This window comes from Schistocerca gregaria, chromosome 2 (assembly GCF_023897955.1).
Source record: "Schistocerca gregaria isolate iqSchGreg1 chromosome 2, iqSchGreg1.2, whole genome shotgun sequence".
Lineage (NCBI taxonomy): Eukaryota > Metazoa > Arthropoda > Insecta > Orthoptera > Acrididae > Schistocerca > Schistocerca gregaria.
In genome coordinates this window covers 506,294,303-506,319,867 of record NC_064921.1, presented here as the reverse complement: position 1 = coordinate 506,319,867, position 25,565 = coordinate 506,294,303, and the positions used below count along the sequence as shown (strand labels likewise).

The 25,565-nt window shown below is 40.7% G+C and overlaps 1 protein-coding gene across 1 annotated transcript in view; it reads left to right on the top strand.

Annotated features, from left to right (window-relative positions):
- LOC126328907 (cytoplasmic dynein 2 heavy chain 1) overlaps positions 1 to 25,565 on the top strand; it is a 906,666-nt gene that overhangs the window by 453,236 nt on the left and 427,865 nt on the right. The window contains exon 33 of the mRNA XM_049996078.1: positions 10,279 to 10,461. Coding sequence (XP_049852035.1) covers positions 10,279 to 10,461 — 183 coding nt within the window. The remainder of the gene's footprint in view (positions 1 to 10,278; positions 10,462 to 25,565) is intronic.

The following is a 25,565-nucleotide window of genomic DNA, read 5'->3' as shown; positions in this document are numbered from 1 at the left end:
TAATTTAAAGTGTGTGCTTCCCAGATGCTTTGAAGTAGACATTCCAGAAAGGACGATGTAGAAAACTGCTGACCAGTATGTTTTCTCCTAATATTTTCAAAAGTGTTCCAAACGTTGTTGGAATCCTAGCTTCATGGCAAAATCTAATACCATCACATTAAATCAGTTTGGTTTGCAGAGAGGGAAGAGTACAATATGTGTCACTTATAGATGTGTTGGGAAAATTTGCTTATTTCTGGACACATCCCAAAAAGTTACAAGAATTTTCTGTGACCTCACGAAGACTTTTGACTATGTAAATCGTTCTATATTTTTACATAAATTAGAAAGATACAGAATAAATGGTAGTGATTTGAAATTGATCAAACGATATTTAACAGACAGAAGACCAAGAGTAATTGTAATGTCAGGCATAGTAAATTGTTTCTCGGAATGAAAAATTATTTCACAGGGAGTCCCACAAGATTGCATCTTAGGCCCAGTCCTGTTTTTATTTTATGTAAACGATTTACTTCAAAATATAACATCCCACACAATTTTATCTGCAGACGACGCATCTGTACTCATTGAAAGTGAGGCCACAGAAAAAGTTCTCCAAAGAGTCATTGAGTCCCTAAATAGCTTAAAAGATTGGTTTGATGTAAGTGGATTATTACTATACAGAGAGAGTAAAAAGGAAAACCATCAAAATCAATTGACTTCCAAATTCCAATAAAAATCAGGAATTTAGAGAAGCAGAATCTGTCAAATTTCTGTGGATATTTTTAGAAAAATAAATTATCCTGTTCTTCTCACTCACGCTACATAGGAAAAAAGTTAAATGGTCTTGCATTTGCAATGACAGTGTTATCCTATGCAAGTGACATTGATACTAGGAAAGTTCTTTACTACAACTATTTTGAAGCTATTATAAGATACGGAATAACCTTTGGTGGAATGCAAGTAGTGGAAATAGAATATTATTACTTCAAATAGCTGTTATTAGGAATATGTGTAATATTAAGCCTAAAGAGTGTGCCGTCTCTGGCACAGAGTGCCGTCTTTTGGTAATTTTTTCTTTGGGCTAGTGAGTCTGGTGTGAACTTTGTGCTCGTGATATGTGTAACAGCCGTAATTGTCATATGTACAAGTGTTCAATAAAAGTATATTTCATATAGAAGTGAGTTATCTCTCGACTAATCTCCCATTATAATCACAGCAGTGACCCTGACACTGTTGACATCGCATCCAGCATTATTTGTGCTTGTTTTCATCATTCACTCTCATCATCTGCCAGACTGCATTGTTCACGCTGTAATGCATCTACCTGTGACTTTCGGTGCAAGTGTAACAGGCACCATTAACTCTGCTGATTGCAACCATGAGTGGACAAGAGTACCTCCTTCGAACTTGATTAAAAGTGAACAGTTATTTGTGGCGGGCCATACCGGCAGCCACCTAACCTTACTCGGTTCAACAAAGCTGCCGTGTAGTGTGGCAGCACAACAGTAGCCTCAACATGGACAGTGCCTGCCATCTAACCACAACATGGAGGAAGTTCCAGTTAAAAACATTGCGGTCTATCCTTCATGTACATCGTCGCCTTTGTAATGGATTGGCGTACCAGGAAATTTCTAGGATGGTGAATCGAATGTTACAATGTATGGTGTAGCACGTTATCATTTACATAGTGTTGCAGCACCTCCCCGCACCCCATTTTGGTGATGCTTGTCACCATGATCGCGCTGGTTTCCGTGATCGTCACACTGTGGTTGCACCATGACCACCTTCCGTGGACCCTTCAACCAGCTCTGGTTCTCGGGTCCACCACCCTGTGGCTCCAGCATGACTGACCCCAGCTCACAGTTGCAACGGTACCAGCCGTTGCACGAGTGCCGCATTCTTCATCAGGTTCGCTGGGTGGACACACCTTGGTGGCCTATACACCCACCTCCACTCCCTCTGTATTGTGTGCTGTATGCGAACACCACCCCAACCAGACCTCGGGCAATGCACCATGCACTGCTAACACACTTTCAAAGTCGGAGGCGCACTGCTCCAGCCACACCGATTTCCAGCTGCTGGAGCAGGCTAAACAAGTGTTACCAGGCAGATTCCCTAAGCTACCTGCATTGCAAAAATACAACTCAAAAACTTGGTTGGACCACCTCCTGGACATCCATGGCATCTCTGACGCCAGCGCCCGTTTAGTCTGCCTGGTGAGCCATCTACACGCACATATGGACCTCATCAGCAACTTGCTCCTCTCACTGCCTAGCCATGACGTGGCTGGTCATGGAGCGCTTTGTCTGCCCTAGTGTCAAGCTCGACTGTCACGCTTGGAGTTGTGTGTGCATTCTGTGCCAGTGCAGTAAGGTCAGTAGGCACACCCAACCTCCTCTGGGCAAGTTTGACATCCCTAAGAGCCATTTCTGGCATGACCTTATCAACGTCATTAGCCCCTCCCTCCGTCTGAAGGCTACAGATATGTCTCGTTGTTTATCGACCGTGTTATCCCCTGGATTGAGACGGTCCCCCTTACTGACATCATAGCCAATACTGTCGCCTGTTACTTTGTCTCGGTGTGTGTTGCTCAGCTTACCACCCGCAGGCAAACAACCTTGTCGAGCGGTGGCACTGGACACTCAATGCTGCCCTAATGTGCCACAGAAGCCTGTGGTTGGAGGCCCTCTTGTGGGTCCTGCTGGGTATTCAGTCAGCTCATAAGGAAGATCTTAATGCCTCGCTCACTGAGGTTCTGTATGGTGAACCCCTTCTTCTCCCCACTGAGTTCGTCGAAGATTCACCTCCCTCTGCAACCAAGGATCTCCCTGTCCTGGTTGACTTTGTTAATCTGTGGGATGACACTGTGCAGGCAGCGCTTTAGCCGCCCTATTCGGGCCCACACAATGTGCTGAATCGCACTACCAACACGTTTGTCATCTGCCTCCATGGATGGCCCCATACATTTCCAGTTATGAGAGTTAAGCCAGTGTGGTCCCTCAACGTCGATGCAGCTGCACTACCTTTGGCCGACTTGTCTCCTCTCGCTGTCACCTCTCACGTGCAGCCATTGGAACCACCGGGCTGCCGACACTGCCATCCCCACTTCCCGCGCCAGCCACCGCCTACGTCCACTGCACTGGCACTGAGATTATGACTTCATCCTGTGAGCCTTCCCTCCGCAGTGCTCTGCACTACTGTGGGGTGGGTGGGGGTGGGGGGGGGTGGGGGGGGGGGGGGGTACTCTGTGGCACCTCTGATGCACAGCAAACCTTTTTCTTTGGACTAGCGAGTCTGCCATGAACTTTCTACTCATGACAAGTGTAACAGCCATAATTGTCGTATGTACAGATGTTCAATAAATCTATATTTCAAATAGAAGTGAGTTATCTCTTCACTAATCTGCCGTGATAACCACAAGAATTTTGCCAGACCTTTATTCAGGGATCTAAAAATTTTTACTATTGCATTTAGAAACCTTTGTCTTTATACATACCAATCCAGAATTGATTAGAGAAAATCATTATCAGTGTATGTACAATATAAGAAGTAAAGAAAATTGCATGTTGGCATCTCCTAGAATAAAACTCAGATCACAGTCTCCTCAATTCATGGCTATGAAAATTTATAATAAATTAAAAATGAAAAACTTCCACCAAATGGAACTAGGTTTACAGAAGATACAATTGTGCAGCATCCTAGTGCAAAAATGTTATTATTCACTCATGCAATTTGGAAATGAAGATGATTCCTTTGTAATATAATGAAACGTATTTGTAATGATTTCTGTAAATTAAATTTTTTTTTGTTCTTTCTTTGACACATTTTATGTACCTCTGGCACATTATCTATATTGACGAGTCTCCTGAACTTAAAAGCAAAGGTTTATGTGTGTATGTCCCGAGACAAGAAAATTCTGATTTTAATTTGAGCCACAATTGGTTGTACATGTTTTATTTTATTTTTTAATTTTATAACATTTATTACTTTCTCCAGCTCTGACGTTGCTTTTTGCATGCAAAAATCTTATATTGCACCATAATGCCTGAAGTAGTGTTGATGTGTCTCACTTCATTCAATGGAAAATTTTATATAATGATCATGTTGGCTAAATTTTATATGGATTTTTCTTTATGGCATTTGACTGTCTTCAACGATTCTAGTTAGATTAAGAATGACGGTGGATAAAATGTAACACAACTTTTTTTCCTTCAGAGATAAGGAAAACCTGGTCATTATTGTGGACACTATTATGACATTGGAATGGGTGGTCACATTGTGACTGGCCAAGTGAGCTGCTGATGTATCTATTCCAAAATCACAAGGATTTCTGTAAAGATAGTTTGTCCTCTGGTTCAGTATGTAATTTCCGGAGTCTCCTCAGAAATATAATGGATGTTGTACTCAATTAATATCCAAGTACAGTGAACAGCTAGTATAGGGGCGTGTTCTCAGGCTGTTGTCCATCAATTAATCAGAAACATCTGAAAATAATCATAGAATGTATAACATCTTAAGCATTATTGAGTAATGTCGTCAAATGTTGTTAATATTGAATCCATATGTTCTTTGAATATCACTTCTGTATCATGTACAGTATAATTTATGCGTTAATAAATAATGTCATGGAATGTTGGCGAACATCAACTACAGAAAAAAATATGTATTATATACAAATGTAGAGATCCAGATGTCAATTGCCGGCATTTAATAGCTTGTGATAGATTCGTACATAAGTGAGGACGAAAAATTAAAAGTAAATCCAGTGCTCAATACATGGCCCTACAATAATCTTGATGTAAGAAAAAAAGAAGAAGCAAATAATAATTCAAGAAAGGAATTCACTGAGCAGCATTGTTCCCTTGTAACAGCTCATGACATGTTGCCATATCATAATAAAATGCATTATACTATGTTCACAAGAGGACTAAAAGAGATCTCATTATCCTTGTCAAGGGAATCTGAGTGAGAGGACAGTATGTTCATCCCTGTAGGGAAGCCATTTTAATCCCTCCCAATGAACCAAGGAAGAAGTATATTTGCCCACATAGATATTACAGTGTTGCCTTTGCAAACTGTGTAGGAAATAGGTGGAATGAATAGTGAATTATCATCTTGTTTGAATTATGGAATCCAGTCATCATCTTAGATGCTTCCAGACTGGGTTCAGGATGTATCACTCCACCATTGACCTTGCTGGAGAAGGGTATACAACAGTATTCCCTACACAGGCAGCTCAGTTTTTTGACCTAGAGAAAGAATATCCTTGGACTGCTTGACTTTTATTGTTTCTGAAGATACACTCCTTGAAATGGAAAAAAGAACACATTGACACCGGTGTGTCAGACCCACCATACTTGCTCCGGACACTGCGAGAGGGCTGTACAAGCAATGATTACATGCACGGCACAGCGGACACACCAGGAACCGCGGTGTTGGTCGTCGAATGGTGCTAGCTGCGCAGCATTTGTGCACCGCCTCCGTCAGTGTCAGCCAGTTTGCCGTGGTATACGGAGCTCCATCGCAGTCTTTAACACTGGTAGCATGCCGCGACAGTGTGGACGTGAACCATATGTGCAGTTGATGGACTTTGAGCGAGGGCGTATAGTGGGCATGCGGGAGGCCGGGTGGACGTACCGCCGAATTGCTCAACACGTGGGGCGTGAGGTCTCCACAGTACATCGATATTGTCGCCACTGGTCGGCGGAGAAGGTGCATGTGCCCGTCGACCTGGGACCGGACCGCAGCGACACACGGATGCACGCCAAGACCGTAGGATCCTACGCAGTGCCGTAGGGGACCGCACCACCACTTCCCACCAAATTAGGGACACTGTTGCTCCTGGGGTATCGGCGAGGACCATTCGCAACCGTCTCCATGAAGCTGGGCTACGGTCCCGCACACCGTTAGGCCGTCTTCCGCTCACGCCCCAACATCGTGCAGCCCGCCTCCAGTGGTGTTGCGACAGGCGTGAATGGAGGGACGAATGGAGACGTGTCGTCTTCAGCGATGAGAGTCGCTTCTGCCTTGGTGCCAATGATGGTCGTATACGTGTTTGGCGCCGTGCAGGTGAGCGCCACAATCAGGACTGCATACGACCGAGGCACACAGGGCCAACACCCGGCATCATGGTGTGGGGAGCGATCTCCTACACTGGCCGTACGCCTCTGGTGATCGTCAAGGGGACACTGAATAGTGCACGGTACATCCAAACCATCATCGAACCCATCGTTCTACCATTCCTAGACTGGCAAGGGAACTTGCTGTTCCAACAGGACAATGCAAGTCTGCATGTATCCCGTGCCACCCAACGTGCTCTAGAAGGTGTAAGTCAACTACCCTGGCCAGCAAGATCTCCGGATCTGTCCCCCATTGAGCATGTTTGGGACTGGATGAAGCGTCGTCTCACGCGGTCTGCACGTCCAGCACGAACGTTGGTCCAACTGAGGCGCCAGGTGGAAATGGCATGGCAAGCCGTTCCACAGGACTACATCCAGCATCTCTACGATCGTCTCCATGGGAGAATAGCAGCCTGCATTGCTGCGAAAGGTGGATATACACTGTACTAGTGCCGACATTGTGCATGCTCTGTTTCCTGTGTCTATGTGCCTGTGGTTCTGTCAGTGTGATCATATGATGTATCTTACCCCAGGAATGTGTCAATAAAGTTTCCCCTTCCTGGGACAATGAATTCACGGTGTTCTTATTTCAATTTCCAGGAGTGTATGTCTTCATCTTTTTAAGCTCCATCCTGTCATGTCACTACTTCATATATCGAGGTGGAAAGTCATGACATTCAGGTTTGAGCAAGAAAATGGTGTTCCTCAGAGGAGTTTCCTGTGTATTACCTCTTTCATTATCACTACACAGCATTACACCCATAACTGGAAAGCTTGCACATACAGTTCTACTTCTGACAATGTAGCTATATTTTGCTGCTTATCCAGCGTGAAACAGCTGTTGAGCAGTTTCAGATGATCATAAGAAGAGTGGAGAAATGGATGGTGTGCACTGGTTTCAGGTTTACATCTGAGAAAACTTCCTGCAACAATTCCCACCATTCAAAGTGGGTCATAAGGAATGTTGTTTGGATGATGTCTGATTTGGTGAGGTTTTTGGACATTACCTTTAATAAAAAACTCACTTGGCTATCAGACGACCTATTAAAGTACTTAACATCTTGAAGTGCATTAGCCACAGGTCTTATGAAGCAGATAAAGCATACTGGATCCATCTTATAAAAAAATTTGTAAGCGTAGTGTGACATGCCCCTATAGAACCAACTCTGCCTCTGCAGAGAGGCTTTCAAGTCACTGTTGTCCATCAAGCAACTACTGCTCATGGTTTGCCAAGTTTATATTTTCTTAAGTTTTTGTCTGATTCAAAGTCACTGCCATTCCATCTGTTTGTTCAGCCTAATATACGAATGATTTGTTAGCTATTCACAGGTCACAAAGCTGTTAGGGATCTGTGCAAAGTAAACTGTTGAGGTTCTGAGTGTGGGTCAGATTCCAGTTCTTGTCCAAAGATAGACTTAAAAGTGCCCCTGGAAGCTCAATATTACCAGTGCTATTATCAGTCTTTTGGAATGCAAGGAGGAGAGTCCTTTGGATTTCATTTCTAAGCTGTCTGTGATTATCTTATGCAAACATCACAGTTATATATCAATTTTCACTTACGGTTCTTACCCAGGGATCAGTTCTGGCTGCTCAATGATTTGCCCAAATTGCCTCCTCAGTATCCACTTACCAAGCAGTTTCATAATTTATGATATGGGCATACAAGTAGTCACGAAGGCTATGAGATGAACTCAAACCACAAAATTTGTTATCTGTGCCGAATCTCTGTGCACATTAAAAGCCAACCAATGGATGCACCCAGCAGAGAAATCTCTTTAGTCTATCCAAGATACCCACCTTGACCTATATATCAACCAACATGATCGATTTTTGGAAAAAAAATTAAATGGATAGATAAAAAAAATCTACTCACCAAGAAGTGGCAGAAAAACATACGTACAAAAGGTATTACATGTACAAGCTTTTGAAGTCAATGGCAGAAAGGTTGAAGGTGAAGGAAGAGGGGTGAAGGAAAAGGATTGATGAAGTTTAGGAAAAAGGGTAGAGCTTGGAAAAGTAAACCTGGAACCCCAAGTCAGGGGACACTTACCATCTGACCTTGCTTTAAAATGTGCGAAACAATTAATTTGCTTAGACATGATTTATGCACAGCTTACCATATGGACTTTGTTGGCGATCTTGTGAAAACCTGTACCATTGAATCCACTCCTCCCTCATCCACTACTGATTTCTTCATGCTACACCATCACTTCTTCAAGTCTCATACACTTTCTTCCCTCTCAGATGTGTTATGTAAGTTTGTTAATGTTACAAGTGATGGTGGCACATATCAAACTCTGCTCTCCATCATCTCTGCACTTCCTTTATGTTTTCACGTTTCCGGTAACACTTTCAAATTCACTTTCTTTGCTCGGAGGACAAGTTTCTAGCCATTTTGTACATTACATGTAGTTACTGGCAACTGAACATAAACAAAAGAAAAACAAATGAATGGCTATTCACACGGTTCATGAAAGTACCATAAAATCACAACTGGATCAGGCCATCGTTTATACCTGCTTTAGCTATTAAAGTTTAAACATTGTGAATCCTTTTCCATGACATCCTGTGTATATATAATATTTTTTTAAATGTGTTTCTGATAAACAAGGTCCTGGAGAAGTTGCCACAACTGTTTTCTCTTCATTTGGTCAAATGCCTATTCAGAATCAACAGTTCCATCTGAACCTCTGCTGTAATTATTCTACGCTATTTTCAGGTATTTCATTAAAGCTGAAGACATTATTGTTTTTCAAGAGATTATCACTCTCTTTAAAGTTTTGTTTCACTGGGAGGTTTCATTTTGTTCTTTATTGTAATTAAATTTAGTTTCTGCACTGGGCGCAGATAACCTTGATATCGAGTACTCTAATCCCAAACATCATGTTTCTACCAACTGTTATCTCCTTCTTGGTACAAATAAGTGCTAAACCAGTCAATAAGTCTCTCTTAGAGTGGCAGTACATCAGAAAACCTACAAAAATGAAAAATAAGCTAAATAAATCACTCACCTGCATTTGACACAGCTGCACGTAACAGAAAAGTGACTATGCACAGTTGCCAAGGCAGATGTGTGAGAGGGACGATGAAAGAACTGGTGCAGCTGACAGTTGGGAAAGACTGGTAGGTCAAGGATGGGAAGTATTGGAAGAGAGAGGGTGAATGATTCAAGGAGTTTGTGCAGTCCACAGGCCAAAATCTCACTTAGTCTCCATTTTTGGCTATCCATTACTCCCTTTCTCCTGGCCTTACCTCTCTTGTTATTTTCCACACTGTCTCCTTCCTCCATCAGCAATCCTTCCGATCCTCCCATGTTCTACCACCTCTATTTTATGATTGTTCCAAAACTTATCCACATCTTCCCTATGCTGACATAATTCCTCTCTTATGTCCCAATATTAGTCTTTCTTCTTGTTTTCCAGCATGTCTTCTCTCAACCTAGCTGCCTCTTCCTTCTCCCTCACTTTTTCTAAGACACCCATTCATACAGAGTCTTTGTGGCTGCATCTGAAAAGGAATACATTTTGTGTGTTATATATATATATATATATATATATATATATAGAGAGAGAGAGAGAGAGAGAGAGAGAGAGAGAGAGAGACTGTCACAAATAAAGCTTTCAGGCTCAGACCGCTGAAGCCACACTGTTGTCTGAGATTGCTGTCAAGTGTGTGTGTGTGTGTGTGTGTGTGTGTTTGGTCTATTTTTTTGAAGGCCCTACTGGCTAAGCTTTATTTGTGATAGTCTTATTGTTGTGCCTATCTGTGACTCAGCATCTCCGCTATATGGCAAGTAGCAACTTTCCTTTTCATAATATTGTTACATTCCATCCTGGATTTTCTATTGTCTGATTTTGTTTTTGTTATTACTATCCAGAGAATTTCATTATTGTAATAATTTTACACCGGTGCATCCAGTTTCAGGGTCTTTTTTAAAATTTATTCTTATAGAACTTTTGAAGATTTTGGCCAGTTCTTACACTGTTTTGTAATTTAACATGATGAATTTAATCTGACTTACATGTTTGATAAAATAGTTAAATCAATTTTTTTCAACTGCTACATGAAATTATTTAGTTTCAGACCATATGTTTGATATTAATTATAAACTATCATAGAAGTGTTATTTTTGTCTTAGATGAATGTGATTTGCAATAAACAGAAAATATTTTTTCAGGCTATCGATGTAACATCAATGGCACGAATGTTCACTGGTATTGTTAAATGTGGAGCATGGGGCTGCTTTGACGAATTCAACAGGCTCGATGAGGCAACTCTTTCTGCAGTATCTTTGCAGATTCAACCAATACAGATGGCTCTGAAACTTGGACTGAAAACTGTGAAGATTCTTGATGAAGAAGTAAGTGATAATTTCCTATGTCTGTGGAAATTAGATTAAAATTTCCTTTTTAAACTGAGTTTTCTGTGTTTTACCACAAGAAAGAAAAAAAAAGAAAAAAATAAGAATTTAACTGATGTGTGGCATGCAGAAGCATGCAACAAAAGACAGTATTTACATTAGCTTTTGAGCTGTCGCTCTTTCTCTAGTAAAAGTACACATGTTTATGCACACAACTATATAGACTGCAAAACGCACACACCCTCAGGGAAACTGTATGCCTATTACTGATAACAGTTCCCTGGTCAAGTGGAAGTGGGAAAGTGGTAGGTAATGACACATGATGTATGGTGGGGGGGTGGGGGGGGGGGGGGGTAGTGGGATAGTATGAGTCAGAACTGTCGACAGATGACTCAGTGACATTACAACAAGATGAAAAGGATTCAGAGTATAGAGCATATAAGAGGTAGAGTGAGAAGGGTGTGAAGTAAAGGAGAGGAAGGTGGAGATTAAGAGGGAGGCAGGGAGGGAAGGATGGAAAGTGAGGGGGGGGGGGGAGGGGAGAAAATGCCTGCGTGGACTGAGCATGGAAGGAAGAATATGGGTAAATGGCAGTACAAAATCTTAATGAGGAAAGAGTGGTGTGGACAGAAAAGAGAAGGGAAAATGGTAATATGAGGCATTGTAAACAGGTTAGCATAGGTTTAGCCCAGAGGACTGTGCGAGTACAAGATATGCTGGAGAGAAAATTCCCACCATCATAGTTCAGAGAAACCAGTGCTGAAAAGGAATGTCCAAATGTCTCACATAGTGAAGCAGCCTTTGAAGCCACAGCATGTTTGGCAACTGGGTGTTAAAGCTGCAGTTTGCCTCATGCCATTCATGCAGTTACACAGTTGCTTACATTTCATGTCCATGTAGAATGATGTACAGTAATTGTTGCCTATCTGTTATCAAACTTGGCGGCTTTTCACACATGATTCTGCCTTTTATAGGGTAGGAAATGCCTGTGACTGGACTGTGGTGGGAGGTGTGTGTGAAATCTGATGGGGTGTAACTGCTAAGGTCATCAGTCCCTAAGCTTACACACTACTTAACCTAAATTATCCTAAAGACAAACACACACTCCCATGCCCGAGGGAGGACTTGAACGTCCGCCGGGACTGTGGTGGGAGATGGTAGGTGGGTTTATGGGATAGGTGTTGCACGTGGATTGACCACAAGGAAATGACCCATGGGATGTAGGATTGAGGGCAGGATTGGAATAGGGATGAACAAGAGTATTCTATAGGTTGGGTGGGTGGTAGAATCCAACTTTTGTTAATGTGGTCAGGATTTGGGTAGCATATCTCTCATATCAGGGCATAATGAGAAGCAGTTGAAGCCCTAGTGAAGACAAAGAAAGTATTCCTGAATTCCAAGCAAGAGCAACTGCCAAGATGAGAAACATAGAAGTATATATCCTTTGTGAAGTAGGTATCCTTGGAGTAACAAAGCAGCTTAAATCACTTAATGAAGCCAAGGCGTCCGGTCCAGATTGTATACTGGGCAAGTTCCTCTCAGAGTATGCTGATACAATAGCTCCATATTTAGCAATTATATGCAACCACTCACTCACAGAAAGATCTTTACCTAAAGACTGGGAAATTGATCAAGTCACACCAATACCAAAAAAGGGAAATAGGTGTATCCACTGAATTGAAGGCCCATATCATTAATGTTCATTATCCGTAGGGTTTTGGAACACATACTGTATTCGAACATTATGAAGTACCTCAAAGAAAACGATTTATTGACACATAATCTGCACAGATTCAGAAAATATAATTCTTTCGAAACACAACTAGCTCTTTATACTCAGGAAGTAGTGAGTGCTATTGACAGGGGATGTCAGACTGATTCCATGTCTTTAGATTGCCAGAAGGCTTTTGACACCGATCTTCACAAGTGTCTTCTAACCAGACTGCATGCCTACAGAATCTCACCTCAGTTGTGCGACAGGATTTGTGATTTCCTGTCAAAAAGGTCACAGTTTGTAGTAGTAGACAAAACGTCATCAAGTAAAACAGAAGTAATATCTGGCATTCCCCAAGAAAGTGTTATAGGCCCTCTATTGTTCCTGATCTGTGTTAACAACATAGGAGACAATCTGAGAAGCTGTCTTAGATTGTTTCCAGATGATGCTGTCATTTACCATCCTGTAAAGTCATCATGTGACCAAAACAAATTGCAAACTGATTTAGATAAGAAATCTGTATGGGGTGAAAAGTGGCAATTGACCTTGACAAGTGTGGAGTTATTCACATGAGTACTAAAAGAAATCCGTTAAATTTTGATTACCCGATAAGTCACACAAATCTGAAGGCTGTAAATTCAATTAAATACGTAGAGATTACAATTACAAATAACCTGAATTGAAACAATCACATTGACAGTGTTGTGGGTAGAGCAAACCAAAGACCGTGATTAATGTGCAGAACACTTAGAAGGTGCAACATGTCTACTAAAGAGGCTGCATACAACACACTTGTCTGCCCAATCCTGCAGTATTGCTGTGTGGTATGAGATCTGCATCAGGTGAGACTGAAGGATGACATTGAAATAGTACAAAGAAGGGCAACTCATTTTGTATTATCACAAAATAGGGGAGATAATGCCACAGACATGATACGCAAATTGGAGTGGCAATCATTAAAACAAAGATGTTTTTTATTGCGACGGGATCTTCTCATGAAATTACAATCACCAGTTTTCTCCTCCGACTGCGAAAACATTCTGTTGGCACCCACCTACATAGGAAGAAACAATCATCACAATAAAATAAGAGAAATCAGGGCTTGTTTTTCCCACGCGCCGTCTGAGAGACAGCTTGAAGGTGTTTCATTGAACCCTCTCCCAGGCACTTTATTTTGAATTGGAGAGTGATCACATAGACTTAGATGTAGAAGTAGATGATGTGGTTGAGTCTTTCAAGTCCACAGTGACACTGGATGATCAGAGGAATGTTGGTCAGCGGCTGGTTAGCCAGTTTACGGATACCAGAGGAGGAGACAACATGGGATAATTTTTATGGATGAGCTCGATAGAGTAATGTCAGTCAATAAAAGCTGTGATGAAGTTATCTGTATATTTCAACAACTGCTTCCCACTGCAGATGTGACATCCACAAGTGTTGAGGCTACAATCAAAAGACTTTTTGACATGGAACGAGTGACAACTGTCAAAATGGAGGTATCATTGGTGATTGGTGAACTTTATGTGAACAGGCATAATTATGGAGTCATCTGCGAAGTGGAGGTGACCCCATGAGTTGGGAAGGACTAGGTGAAGCATTTTGGGAAGAGGTGTTGACATTATGGAGGAAGGAGCAAAGGTTGTTCCTGCCCTAAGTCCAGATCATGAAAATATAATTTCCATCCTGGAATCTCCATTGTTGTTACACAAATAAAAATTAAAAAGGAGATAGTCTAAATTCATAAATTTTCACTGTGAAACAATAATGTCATCAACTGAAGTAAAATGGCTGTCATATTATTGATGTCGTGTACAGATCTGTAAAAGCTGTGAGGTAGAGAAATTTCTTTGATAGGTAACGTGGAGCAGATGTAAAGTGAACCAGGTTTACTTACATATAACTTACATTGTATTTTCCATTGTTTTGGATCTAGAATATTAGTGTTTTGAAGTAAGGTTGAATATTACATTAATATAGAGTGAAGCAGATGTGATTATTATGCTGAAAATTGGTTCAGGTGGTACAAATCATGTCGAAAATAAGTTATTTAGAAGAAAAAATCTGAAGTTGTAGTAGTTAGAATCACAAGTAAGAACAAAAATCTCACTCTTGTAGTTTCATTCGTTTCTTTCAGAGTTAACTAAAATATGAAATTGGCCATTGCATTTTGAAAAGAATCATTATAACCGCAAGAAATAATTTTAGGCAAACAATAGAAAATTGGGATGCTCTCAAATGTGACTCTGCTGCATTAATCACTTATCACTGAGAGTTGTTCAAGACAAAATATACTTTTGCAGGTAGGAATGCACACCACTGTATGAACTGAATGAACTGTATCTTTCTATCCATCATTTGTTGTCCAGAGGACAATTGCTTTACCGTTTTTCCAGCCTCATACTAATTTTTTTTCCTCATTACCTCTAAAGCTAATGTAAAGACAAAATGGTTGAAGGCTGTGGTTGCACTCTGTGTTGCTATCCACAATACTTCGTGATTTCTTGTAATTATATTCTCCTGCGTATTTAAGTAGTTTAGGCTCACATATTTTCTGTGTGTTCTGTGATTTCACTACTTTGTGAATGTAATGTAGTAATCACACACATTATTATGAACAGGTAATAGGTTGCAAATATTGTCACATTGTAACCACACATTCTGTGTAGCACAGCTCATGGCATTTTTCCCTCTTCTGGAGAATGTTCTCAGTGAGCTGGTTACAGCACCTTATATCTGGATTTTGTCAGTGGTCATGTGATACCATCACTGGAAGAGCCATGCATTTGGATCATGTTGTCACACCTTCACCATGATGAGCATTGAAGGTAGCTCCACTCATCAAAGCTTTCTGATGTTCGAGTGCACCTTCAGTTTTCTTGAATGAGAAGCCCTCTTTGTTGATCTGCACCTCGGAATTGTAGTTGGCTTCATATGGAGGTCATGGATGACATATCTTCAATTTAGTCTTCATTAAGAAGGGTGATAATCCTCAATTTTGTTTTAGTAACTTTTCTGATACTACCACATTTTATCTGGGCATACAAATCTGTAGCAAGTCTCCTGGGCTGCATCTCACTGCCGATTCTTGACATTATATTGCTCTCAATCCTCCTTCTTTCATGACCCAACCAGCTCCAAGGTACTCTTGGCACCACATTTGCTATGGCTGTCAAGCAAATCAACTATTGCAGAACATTGCTTTTGTAATAGTCATCTCATATAATAGTCATCACACTACAAAGAAAGTAGCTTCCAGTTACTGGGACAATGGTGTTAAGGAAGCTGTTGAGATATGCTGTTGTGATTAAATTAACAAGTAATCTTCTAAATAGTGATGGATGTTTTTGCTTAAATTTTGTCTGTAATCTTGCTCTTCCCTTGGTCAATCAATGCAGGGACAGAGTTAGCACTGCATGTTCATCTGCTGTTGATTAATATTTCACTAACGTTAACATTTAATGCAAGTCATCTTTTGTTGGCCCTAGCTATTTACAATGCGTGTTGCCTTCCTGTATGCACCATCTTTTCGTTCCAGGTGTTGCAGTTCTATCCACCCACTGTTTAAGTATATACATACAGCAGTATCATTTTATTTGTGTCTTAAAAATTGCAAGTGTAGGAAATGATTGATTTAATTCAGAAGGGATTCATTTGATATTTTATGGTATATACATGTGCTGTAAATTAATAATAATGAGTGAATAATATAGCTTCTGTATCAGGTTCATCAGCTGACATTTGTTTGACAATTTTTCTGATGTTAAGGCAGCATAAGTGTCTGGCATTATTAGAGCTTCACCCTCCATTGCTGGACTGGAGTCGAGCTTGCAGCTGCAGATTACATTTACCTGGTGTGCCAGCATCTATGGGCTTTTCAGTGGTCATTTCCAGTGTGGTTCTCCCCTTTTGCCTACAACAGTCATTCACTGCAGCTTCTACAAATAGCTGGAAGGTATTACCATTGGCAGTCCAGCTTCTCCATGGAACATTTCAGAACACAGGCACTCTACTTGTCACCTCATAAATCTTAAGTATGGTACAGATATATCGATGATACCTTCATCGTGTGGAGCTATGTTGAGGAACTGTTCGATTACTTCCTAAGACACTTGAACAGCCTCCACGCCAACATAAAATTTGTCATGGAGGTAGAAAAGGACAAACAGCTACCCTTTCTAGAAGTTTTGGTCACAAGGGATGGTGAAAACCTGTGACACAGCATGTATTGAAAACTGACACACATGGACTGATACCTGCACAAACTGCCAAACCACAATCCGAGCCAGAAAAGAGGCATGATTAATATGTTTGTAACATGAGCATATGTGTGGCACACCACCTCAGATGCAAGATGCAACACCTGGAAAACATTCTGAAGAGCTACACCACCAGTTACAGAAGAAGAGTCACAGAGTCAAACACTCAGCGAAGTGACAAATTGGAAAAAGGAATGTTGGATACGGCCTTCCTTCCATACATTCCCAGAGTGATGGACAGAATCAGACATATGTTATACGTACACAGCACGAAGATTGTTTATAAACCAACAAAGAAAATCAATGAGTGTTTCAAAGATCAGAAAGGAGAAAAGGGACCCACTTACACTGGCAGAATACAGTGGATACCATGTATATGTGGAAAAGTTTATCTAGGGATGGCTGGATAATCAATCAACACCAGGATCACTGAACATAAGCGGCATTGCAGCTTGGGGCAGGTGGGGAAATTGACCATGGCGGAGAATGTGTGTGAGACTGACCACACAGTAAAATTCGTCTACATGGATGTTCTTGCTGTAGAGGAGGGCTATCACACCCACTTGTTCAGGGAAGGTACAATAATACACAGACGTGATAATAGCTTCAACAAGATGTGCTGGTGAAATGTCGGGGTGGCAACAACAACATCGGCTGAAGAACCTAAGACAGAAGCCAACAGGCAGTTTGTCAACATGTGGCCATGAAAGCCTTAAAAATTTTGTAACATAATATAGTACATTGTTCAGTTCTTTCTTGTTCCTGTGGCAGTTATCTGTTGATCCATGCTGAGCTAATATATTTCTGTTTGATTTATTGAGAAGTGGTAGAGATGAGTAGCTTTATTTAACTTCAATAATTTAAGTGATATGAATTGTGTCACTGCTATTCTCTGTCTTTTTATTTATTTATTTACACAGGACCAAATTGAGGAGTGATCCTCCAAGGTCATGGAATGTGTCAGCACATGAAATTAGAACATAAAAGTAATATCAGATAAAATGAATTGTTTATGAACCCAAAAAATGTCACGCCATAGGTTTAAGTAAACAGAATCAACAATATAACATAAAAATCAGCTTAATTTTTCAAGGAACTCCCCAACAGAATGGAAGGAGTGACCCATGAGGAAACTCTTCAGTTTCAATTTGAAAGTGCATGGATTACTGCTAAGATTTTTGAATTCTTGTGGTAGCTTATTGAAAATGGATGCAGTAGTATACTGCGCACCTTTCTGCATGAGAGTTAAGCAAGTGTGCTCTGAATGCAAATTGTATTTCTGCCGAGTATTAACTGAATGAAAGCTGCTAATTCTTGGGAAAAACTGATATAGTTAACAAGAAACACAAGTAAAGAATATATATATATATTGAGAAGGCCATGTCAAAAAACCCAGACTAGTGAATAGGGGTCGATAAGAGGTTCATGAACGTACACCACTTATTGCCTGAACAGCCCATTTCTGAGCCAAAAATATCCATTTAGAACGGGAAGAGTTACTCCAAAATATAATATCATATGGCAAAAGTGAGTGAAAATAAGCAAACTAGACTAATTTTTGTGTCACTTACTTCAGATACTGTTCGAATAGTAAAAATGCCAGGATTAAAACTTTGAACAAGATCCTGAACGTCACTTTCCATGACAGTTTACTGTATATTTCAACACCTATAAATTTGAACTGTTCAGTTTCACTAATCATATGCCCATGCTGTGCAATTAAATTGTTGGGTTTTGTTGAATTGTATGTTAGAAACTGTAAAACTAAGTTTACTGTGATTTAGCATTAGTTTATTTTCTACAAGCCATGTACTTATGTCATGAACTGCACTGTTTGAAACAGAGCCAATGTTGCCCACAACATCCTTTCCTACCAAGCTAGTGTCATCAGGAAACAGAAATATTTTAGAATTACCCATAATACTATAGGACATATCATTTATATGAATAAAGAACATGGGTGGCCTCAAAGTTGATCCCTGAGGCAACATCCCCCCCCCCCCCCTTTTCCCCTTTTGACCATATCCCAGTCAGACCCCACATCACAGCCATTCTCAACACAGTGAATAATGACCTTTTTCTGTCTGTTGTTAAAGTAAGAGGTGTACGTGTTGTGAGGTACTCCCCGTATTCCGTAATGGTCCAACTTCTGGAGCAATATTTTGTGATCAACACAATCAAACGCTGCCTTAGTTAAATCAAAAAATATGCCTAACATTTGAAACCTTTTGTTTAATCTGTCCAGTACCTCACAGAGAGAAGAGAATATAGCATTTTCAGTTGTTAAGTGACTTACAAAGCTGAAATTTACACTTGATAGCAAATTATCTAATATAGAATTATCAATTATCCTTACTTAACATAGCCGTTTCAATAACTTTAGGAAACACTGTCTAACATTTTTTGATGACAAGAATGTATGAAGTTGGATTGCAACCTTCCCACTTCTCTTATACGAGTTGACTTACTTGGTGTACACAGCCAATCTTCCTCTCTGGATAGCTGGCTTCTGGAATCTCCATAAACTTCTTCTCTGTAGATTGTTGCTAGTTACAGGAACCTTAAAGACTCTGTCGCCACTTACAAAATAATTTGGTACTCAAAGAATACTTTTCAATAACTATTGGTATATTTGAGCTTCATAAGAACAAAATTCACACTTCGCACGTAATCATTTAACTTCTCATACGTAACTCATATTGTCTCACATTTGAAACAGATTTAAGTCCATTTAGAAAAGAGTTGGCTTAACAACCGTGTCTCTACTACAAACATAGTATCAAATATTTCTTGCCTCCAGCTAGTCCAAGATAAGAGTTTATTCACAATTCTGAATCTCGATTGTTCTTTTGTCAATAACAATAGTCACAATTCAGACAACACAGACTAACACAGAAGTTCCTTGGTTCTTCCGTGTGCTTTCACTACAGCTTCCATGAATCACCCAAGAAGTAGTTTTTGGTGCTGTTGAGCCACCGTGTCAACCTTTTCCTCATGACTCATTTCACACCTGCACACACAGACAGGTGATGCACACTAGATAGGGTTCCTTTCTCCCAGTCACATCTAAAATATCGTGTGTTTGGGACTGTGGAAGGCCGAGTTCTTCTAGAATTTACACGGAAATTCTCAAAACACTACAACTGATGGCATAGAAATATATCTAAAATTGTCTACATTATCCCTTTCTCCCATTTTATAAAGCAGCTTCTGAGTTCTATAATCATTCGTAAAGGAAAAATTACAAATATGGCTAAATACAGGGATAACATGTGCATTTACTTTAATGTTCTGCTAAGCACTCCATTATATCCATGAGAGTCCTTAGTCTTCAGTGATTTGGTTACTGACTCAATCTCCCCCTTGTCAGTGTCACAGAGGAGTATCTCAGACATCAGTCTAGGAAAGTCATGTTTCAAGAGAGTTATATGATTCCCTGTAGAAACTAACCCTGACATGTCTCTGCCCCTTCTCCTCTCCACATTCTATTCTGCTCTTTTCTCTCCACACCATCCCCACATGGTCTCTTACTTTTGTTTATTCCACCATAGCACCCCTTTACTTTGCTTTCGTTATGTCTTTCTCTTATTTCAGAGTACCCACCTTCTTCCTGGTACTGTCCATTCTGTGTTTTTCCTAGTGGTCCACTACCCTGCCCCTGCTTCCCTGCATGGTTTCCAGCCATCATTCATGCATGTACATCTACATACATACTCTGCAAGCCACTGTATAGTGCATGGTCGATGATACCTTGTGCAACTGCTAGTCATTTCCTTTCCTGTTCCATTCACATATAGAGCGAGGGAACAATGGCTGCCTATATTCCTCTGTATGAGCTCGAATTTTTTGTATCTTATCTTCATGACCCATGACCCTTTCACAAAATGTGTCAGTAGATTCATTCTGCAGTCAACTTCAAATGCTGGTTCTCTAAATTTTCTCAATAGTTTTCCTCAAAAAGAGTATCATGATCTCCATAATACATGTCATTGATCAAATTTGCTGGTGACAAATCTAGCAGCACACCTCTAAATTGCTTCCATGTCTTTCTTTATTCCAACCTGGTGGGGATCCCAAACAGTTGAGCATTTATCAGGAACAGGTTGTGCTAGTGTTGTCTATGTAGTCTTTTATAGATGAACCCCACATTTATAAAATTCTCCCAATATACTAAAGTTGAACATTCTCCTTCCCTCCTCCCATCCTTACATGCTGATTTCATTTCATATTTATTTGCAATGTTATGCCTAATATTTAATCAGTATGACTGTATCAAACAGCACACAACTAATGCTGTATTCAAACATTATGGATTGTTTTCTTTCTCAGATTTTTCTATGTTTTGAGCAAGCTACCATTCATCAGACCAACTAGGAACTTCGTCAAAGTCATCTTTTGTCCTCCCACTGTTACTCAGTGGTGAGACCTCCATAAACACCACAGCATTATCTGTAAACAGCTGCAGAGTGCTGCTCCTCCTGCCCATCAGATCATTTATATATGTAGAGTAGTGTTACTCAAACATTTTTAATCATGAGCTAATACTGACATTGTGGGCCAGCACCTTGAGCCACATTTATACTGATATTATTATTAATTGGTAACCTACATAAATTAGTATACTATGGCCCCCCAGTAAACTAGCTACACTAAGGGTGTGACAAGTTGGCTTCTAGAAACCAAGCACTGATCGTTAAAAGTTGGAGCACTTCACGTCAACTGTTATCTGTTTCATATTGCTGGTGCTCACAGCAACCCCAAAATTGTGACTCCATAATTGTCTGACAATGTGTTGTAGTGTTGACTGTGTGAGTGGATACTTAACTAATTAATAACAGTAATTCTACTTATAATTAAATTCATTGCGCATCATGAGGCATGATGCGTGATGCCAAATGACTGGGAAAACAGTGTGCTGACCACATACTCCTCCATGCCATATTCACATGATGCTACAAGGCAGAGGATGACTCAGTGGCTGGTAGATATCCTTTGGGTCTTCACACCTGATGAGAAGCTCATTAGTTGTTAGATGCATCTTCAATATATATTGAAGATGCATCTATATATATATATAAATTGACGTATCCTGCTCACTTTCATCTGTGTGTTCAGGCTAATCTCAGGAACTATGGTAGGGATTTTGATCCAATTTTGACAAATAAAGATTGTGTGTATAATTTTATAGAAACCTTCTATAAATGTGCTGAACTGTGATCAATTAAAAGTCCATTGCTGCTGTGAAGATGATGGCATTGCCATATAGTGCTGCCCCGCTGCCACAACTTTAGACAACAACAAAGCTTGAGCAGAACCCGAGTTGGGTCTGTGGTCACCTGTTACAGTGAATGCCTGAAAACCCAGTTGAACTATGGATGTGTCACTGCCTTTAAACCTAGCATCCACCTTTCAGTGATTTGGACATTTGCCAGAAGCAGAACGTTTTCCTGATTCTATGTTAAACTTTAGAGTAAAATTGAAGTCAGGCTCAGCGGTCTGGCGGTGAAGTACAAGCACAACTCGCATCATTGCAGTCTCAGAGACTGCAGACATGTGTGCAAGTTGCACTTGCGTGAGTGTGTGTGTGTATGTGTGTCTACTGCTGACAAAGGCCTTAATGGCCAAAAGCTATGATTGTGTGAATCTTTTTATTGTGTCTATCGCGACTCAGCATCTCTGCTGTATTGTTACATTCCATCCTGGATTTTCCATTGTTTGTTTTTGCCCGACAGCTTTTCTTCGATCCTAACCCTGTGCTGTTTTCCTGTGTAACTACTTTCTTTTGCATCGCTATAGTCAATGTCCCCCCCCCCCCCCATGAACCATGGACCTTGCCGTTGGTGGGGAGGCTTGCGTGCCTCAGCGATACAGATGGCCGTACCGTAGGTGCAACCACAACGGAGGGGTATCTGTTGAGAGGCCAGACAAACGTGTGGTTCCTGAAGAGGGGCAGCAGCCTTTTCAGTAGTTGCAGGGGCAACAGCCTGGATGATTGACTGATCTGGCCTTGCAACATTGACCAAAACGGCCTTGCTGTGCTGGTACTGCGAACGGCTGAAAGCAAGGGGAAACTACAGCCGTAATTTTTCCCGAGGACATGCAGCTTTACTGTATGATTAAATGATGATGGCATCCTCTTGGGTAAAATATTCCGGAGGTAAAATAGTCCCCCATTCGGATCTCCGGGCGGGGACTACTCAGGAGGATGTCGTTATCAGGAGAAAGAAAACTGGCGTTCTACGGATCGGAGCGTGGAATGTCAGATCCCTTAATCGGGCAGGTAGGTTAGAAAATTTAAAAAGGGAAATGGATAGGTTAAAGTTAGATATAGTGGGAATTAGTGAAGTTCGGTGGCAGGAGGAACAAGACTTCTGGTCAGGTGACTACAGGGTTATAAACACAAAATCAAATAGGGGTAATGCAGGAGTAGGTTTAATAATGAATAGGAAAATAGGAATGCGGGTAAGCTACTACAAACAGCATAGTGAACGCATTATTGTGGCCAAGATAGATACGAAGCCCACACCTACTACAGTAGTACAAGTTTATATGCCAACTAGCTCTGCAGAGGATGAAGAAATTGAAGAAATGTACGATGAAATAAAAGAAATCATTCAGATAGTGAAGGGAGACGAAAATTTAATAGTAATGGGTGACTGGAATTCGAGTGTAGGAAAAGGGAGAGAAGGAAACATAGTAGGTGAATATGGATTGGGGCTAAGAAATGAAAGAGGAAGCCGCCTAGTAGAATTTTGCACAGAGCACAACTTAATCATAGCTAACACTTGGTTTAAGAATCATGAAAGAAGGTTGTATACGTGGAAGAACCCTGGAGATACTAAAAGGTATCAGATAGATTATATAATGGTAAGACAGAGATTTAGGAACCAGGTTTTAAGTTGTAAGACATTTCCAGGGGCAGATGTGGACTCTGACCACAATCTATTGGTTATGACCTGTAGAGTAAAACTGAAGAAACTGCAAAGATGTGGGAAATTAAGGAGATGGGACCTGGATAAACTGAAAGAACCAGAGGTTGTACAGAGTTTCAGAGAGAGCATAAGGGAACAATTGACAGGAATAGGGGAAAGAAATACAGTAGAAGAAGAATGGGTAGCTCTGAGGGATGTAGTAGTGAAGGCAGCAGAGGATAAAGTAGGTACAAAGACGAGGGCTGCTAGAAATCCTTGGGTAACAGAAGAAATATTGAATTTAATTGATGAAAGGAGAAAATATAAAAATGCAGTAAATGAAGCAGGCAAAAAGGAATACAAACGTCTCAAAAATGAGATCGACAGGAAGTGCAAAATGGCTAAACAGGGATGGCTAGAGGACAAATGTAAGGATGTAGAAGCTTATCTCACTAGGGGTAAGATAGATACTGCCTACAGGAAAATTAAAGAGACCTTTGGAGAGAAGAGAACCACGTGTATGAATATCAAGAGCTCAGATGGCAGCCCAGTTCTAAGCAAAGAAGGGAAGGCAGAAAGGTGGAAAGAGTATATAGAAGGTTTATACAAGGGCGATGTACTTGAGGACAATATTATGGAAATAGAAGAGGATGTAGATGAAGACGAAATGGGAGATACGATACTGCGTGAAGAGTTTGACAGAGCACTGAAAGACCTGAGTCGAAACAAGGTCCCCGGAGTAGACAACATTCCATTAGAAGTACTTACGGCCTTGGGAGAGCCAGTCATGACAAAACTCTACCAGCTGGTGAGCAAGATGTATGAGACAGGCGAAATACCCTCAGACTTCAAGAAGAATATAATAATTCCAATCCCAAAGAAAGCAGGTGCTGACAGATGTGAAAATTACCGAACTATCAGTTTAATAAGCCACGGCTGCAAAATACTAACGCGAATTCTTTACAGACGAATGGAAAAACTGGTAGATGCAGACCTCGGGGAGGATCAGTTTGGATTCCGTCGAAATGTTGGAACACGTGAGGCAATACTGACCTTACGACTTATCTTAGAAGAAAGATTAAGAAAAGGCAAACCTACGTTTCTAGCATTTGTAGACTTAGAGAAAGCTTTTGACAATGTTGACTGGAATACTCTTTTTCAAATTCTAAAGGTGGCAGGGGTAAAATACAGGGAGCGAAAGGCTATTTATAATTTGTACAGAAACCAGATGGCAGTAATAAGAGTCGAGGGGCATGAAAGGGAAGCAGTGGTTGGGAAAGGAGTGAGACAGGGTTGTAGCCTCTCCCCGATGTTATTCAATCTGTATATTGAGCAAGCAGTAAAGGAAACAAAAGAAAAATTTGGAGTAGGTATTAAAATTCATGGAGACGAAGTAAAAACTTTGAGGTTCGCCGATGACATTGTAATTCTGTCAGAGACGGAAAGGACTTGGAAGAGCAGTTGAACGGAATGGACAGTGTCTTGAAAGGAGGATATAAGATGAACATTAACAAAAGCAAAACGAGGATAATGGAATGTAGTCAAATTAAATCGGGTGATGCTGAGGGAATTAGATTAGGAAATGAGACACTTAAAGTAGTAAAGGAGTTTTGCTATTTAGGAAGTAAAATAACTGATGATGGTCGAAGTAGAGAGGATATAAAATGTAGACTGGCAATGGCAAGGAAAGCGTTTCTGAAGAAGAGAAATTTGTTAACATCGAATATAGATTTATGTATCAGGAAGTCGTTTCTGAAAGTATTTGTTTGGAGTGTAGCCATGTATGGAAGTGAAACATGGACGATAACTAGTTTGGACAAGAAGAGAATAGAAGCTTTCGAAATGTGGTGCTACAGAAGAATACTGAAGATAAGGTGGATAGATCACGTAACTAATGAGGAGGTATTGGATAGGATTGGGGAGAAGAGAAGTTTGTGGCACAACTTGACTAGAAGAAGGGATCGGTTGGTAGGACATGTTTTGAGGCACCAAGGGATCACAAATTTAGCATTGGAGGGCAGCGTGGAGGGTAAAAATCGTAGAGGGAGACTGAGAGATGAGTACACTAAGCACATTCAGAAGTATGTAGGTTGCAGTAGGTACTGGGAGATGAAGAAGCTTGCACAGGATAGAGTAGCATGGAGAGCTGCATCAAACCAGTCTCAGGACTGAAGACAACAACAACAACAGTCAATGTCCATCCTTCCTTCCTTTCTTTCCTGT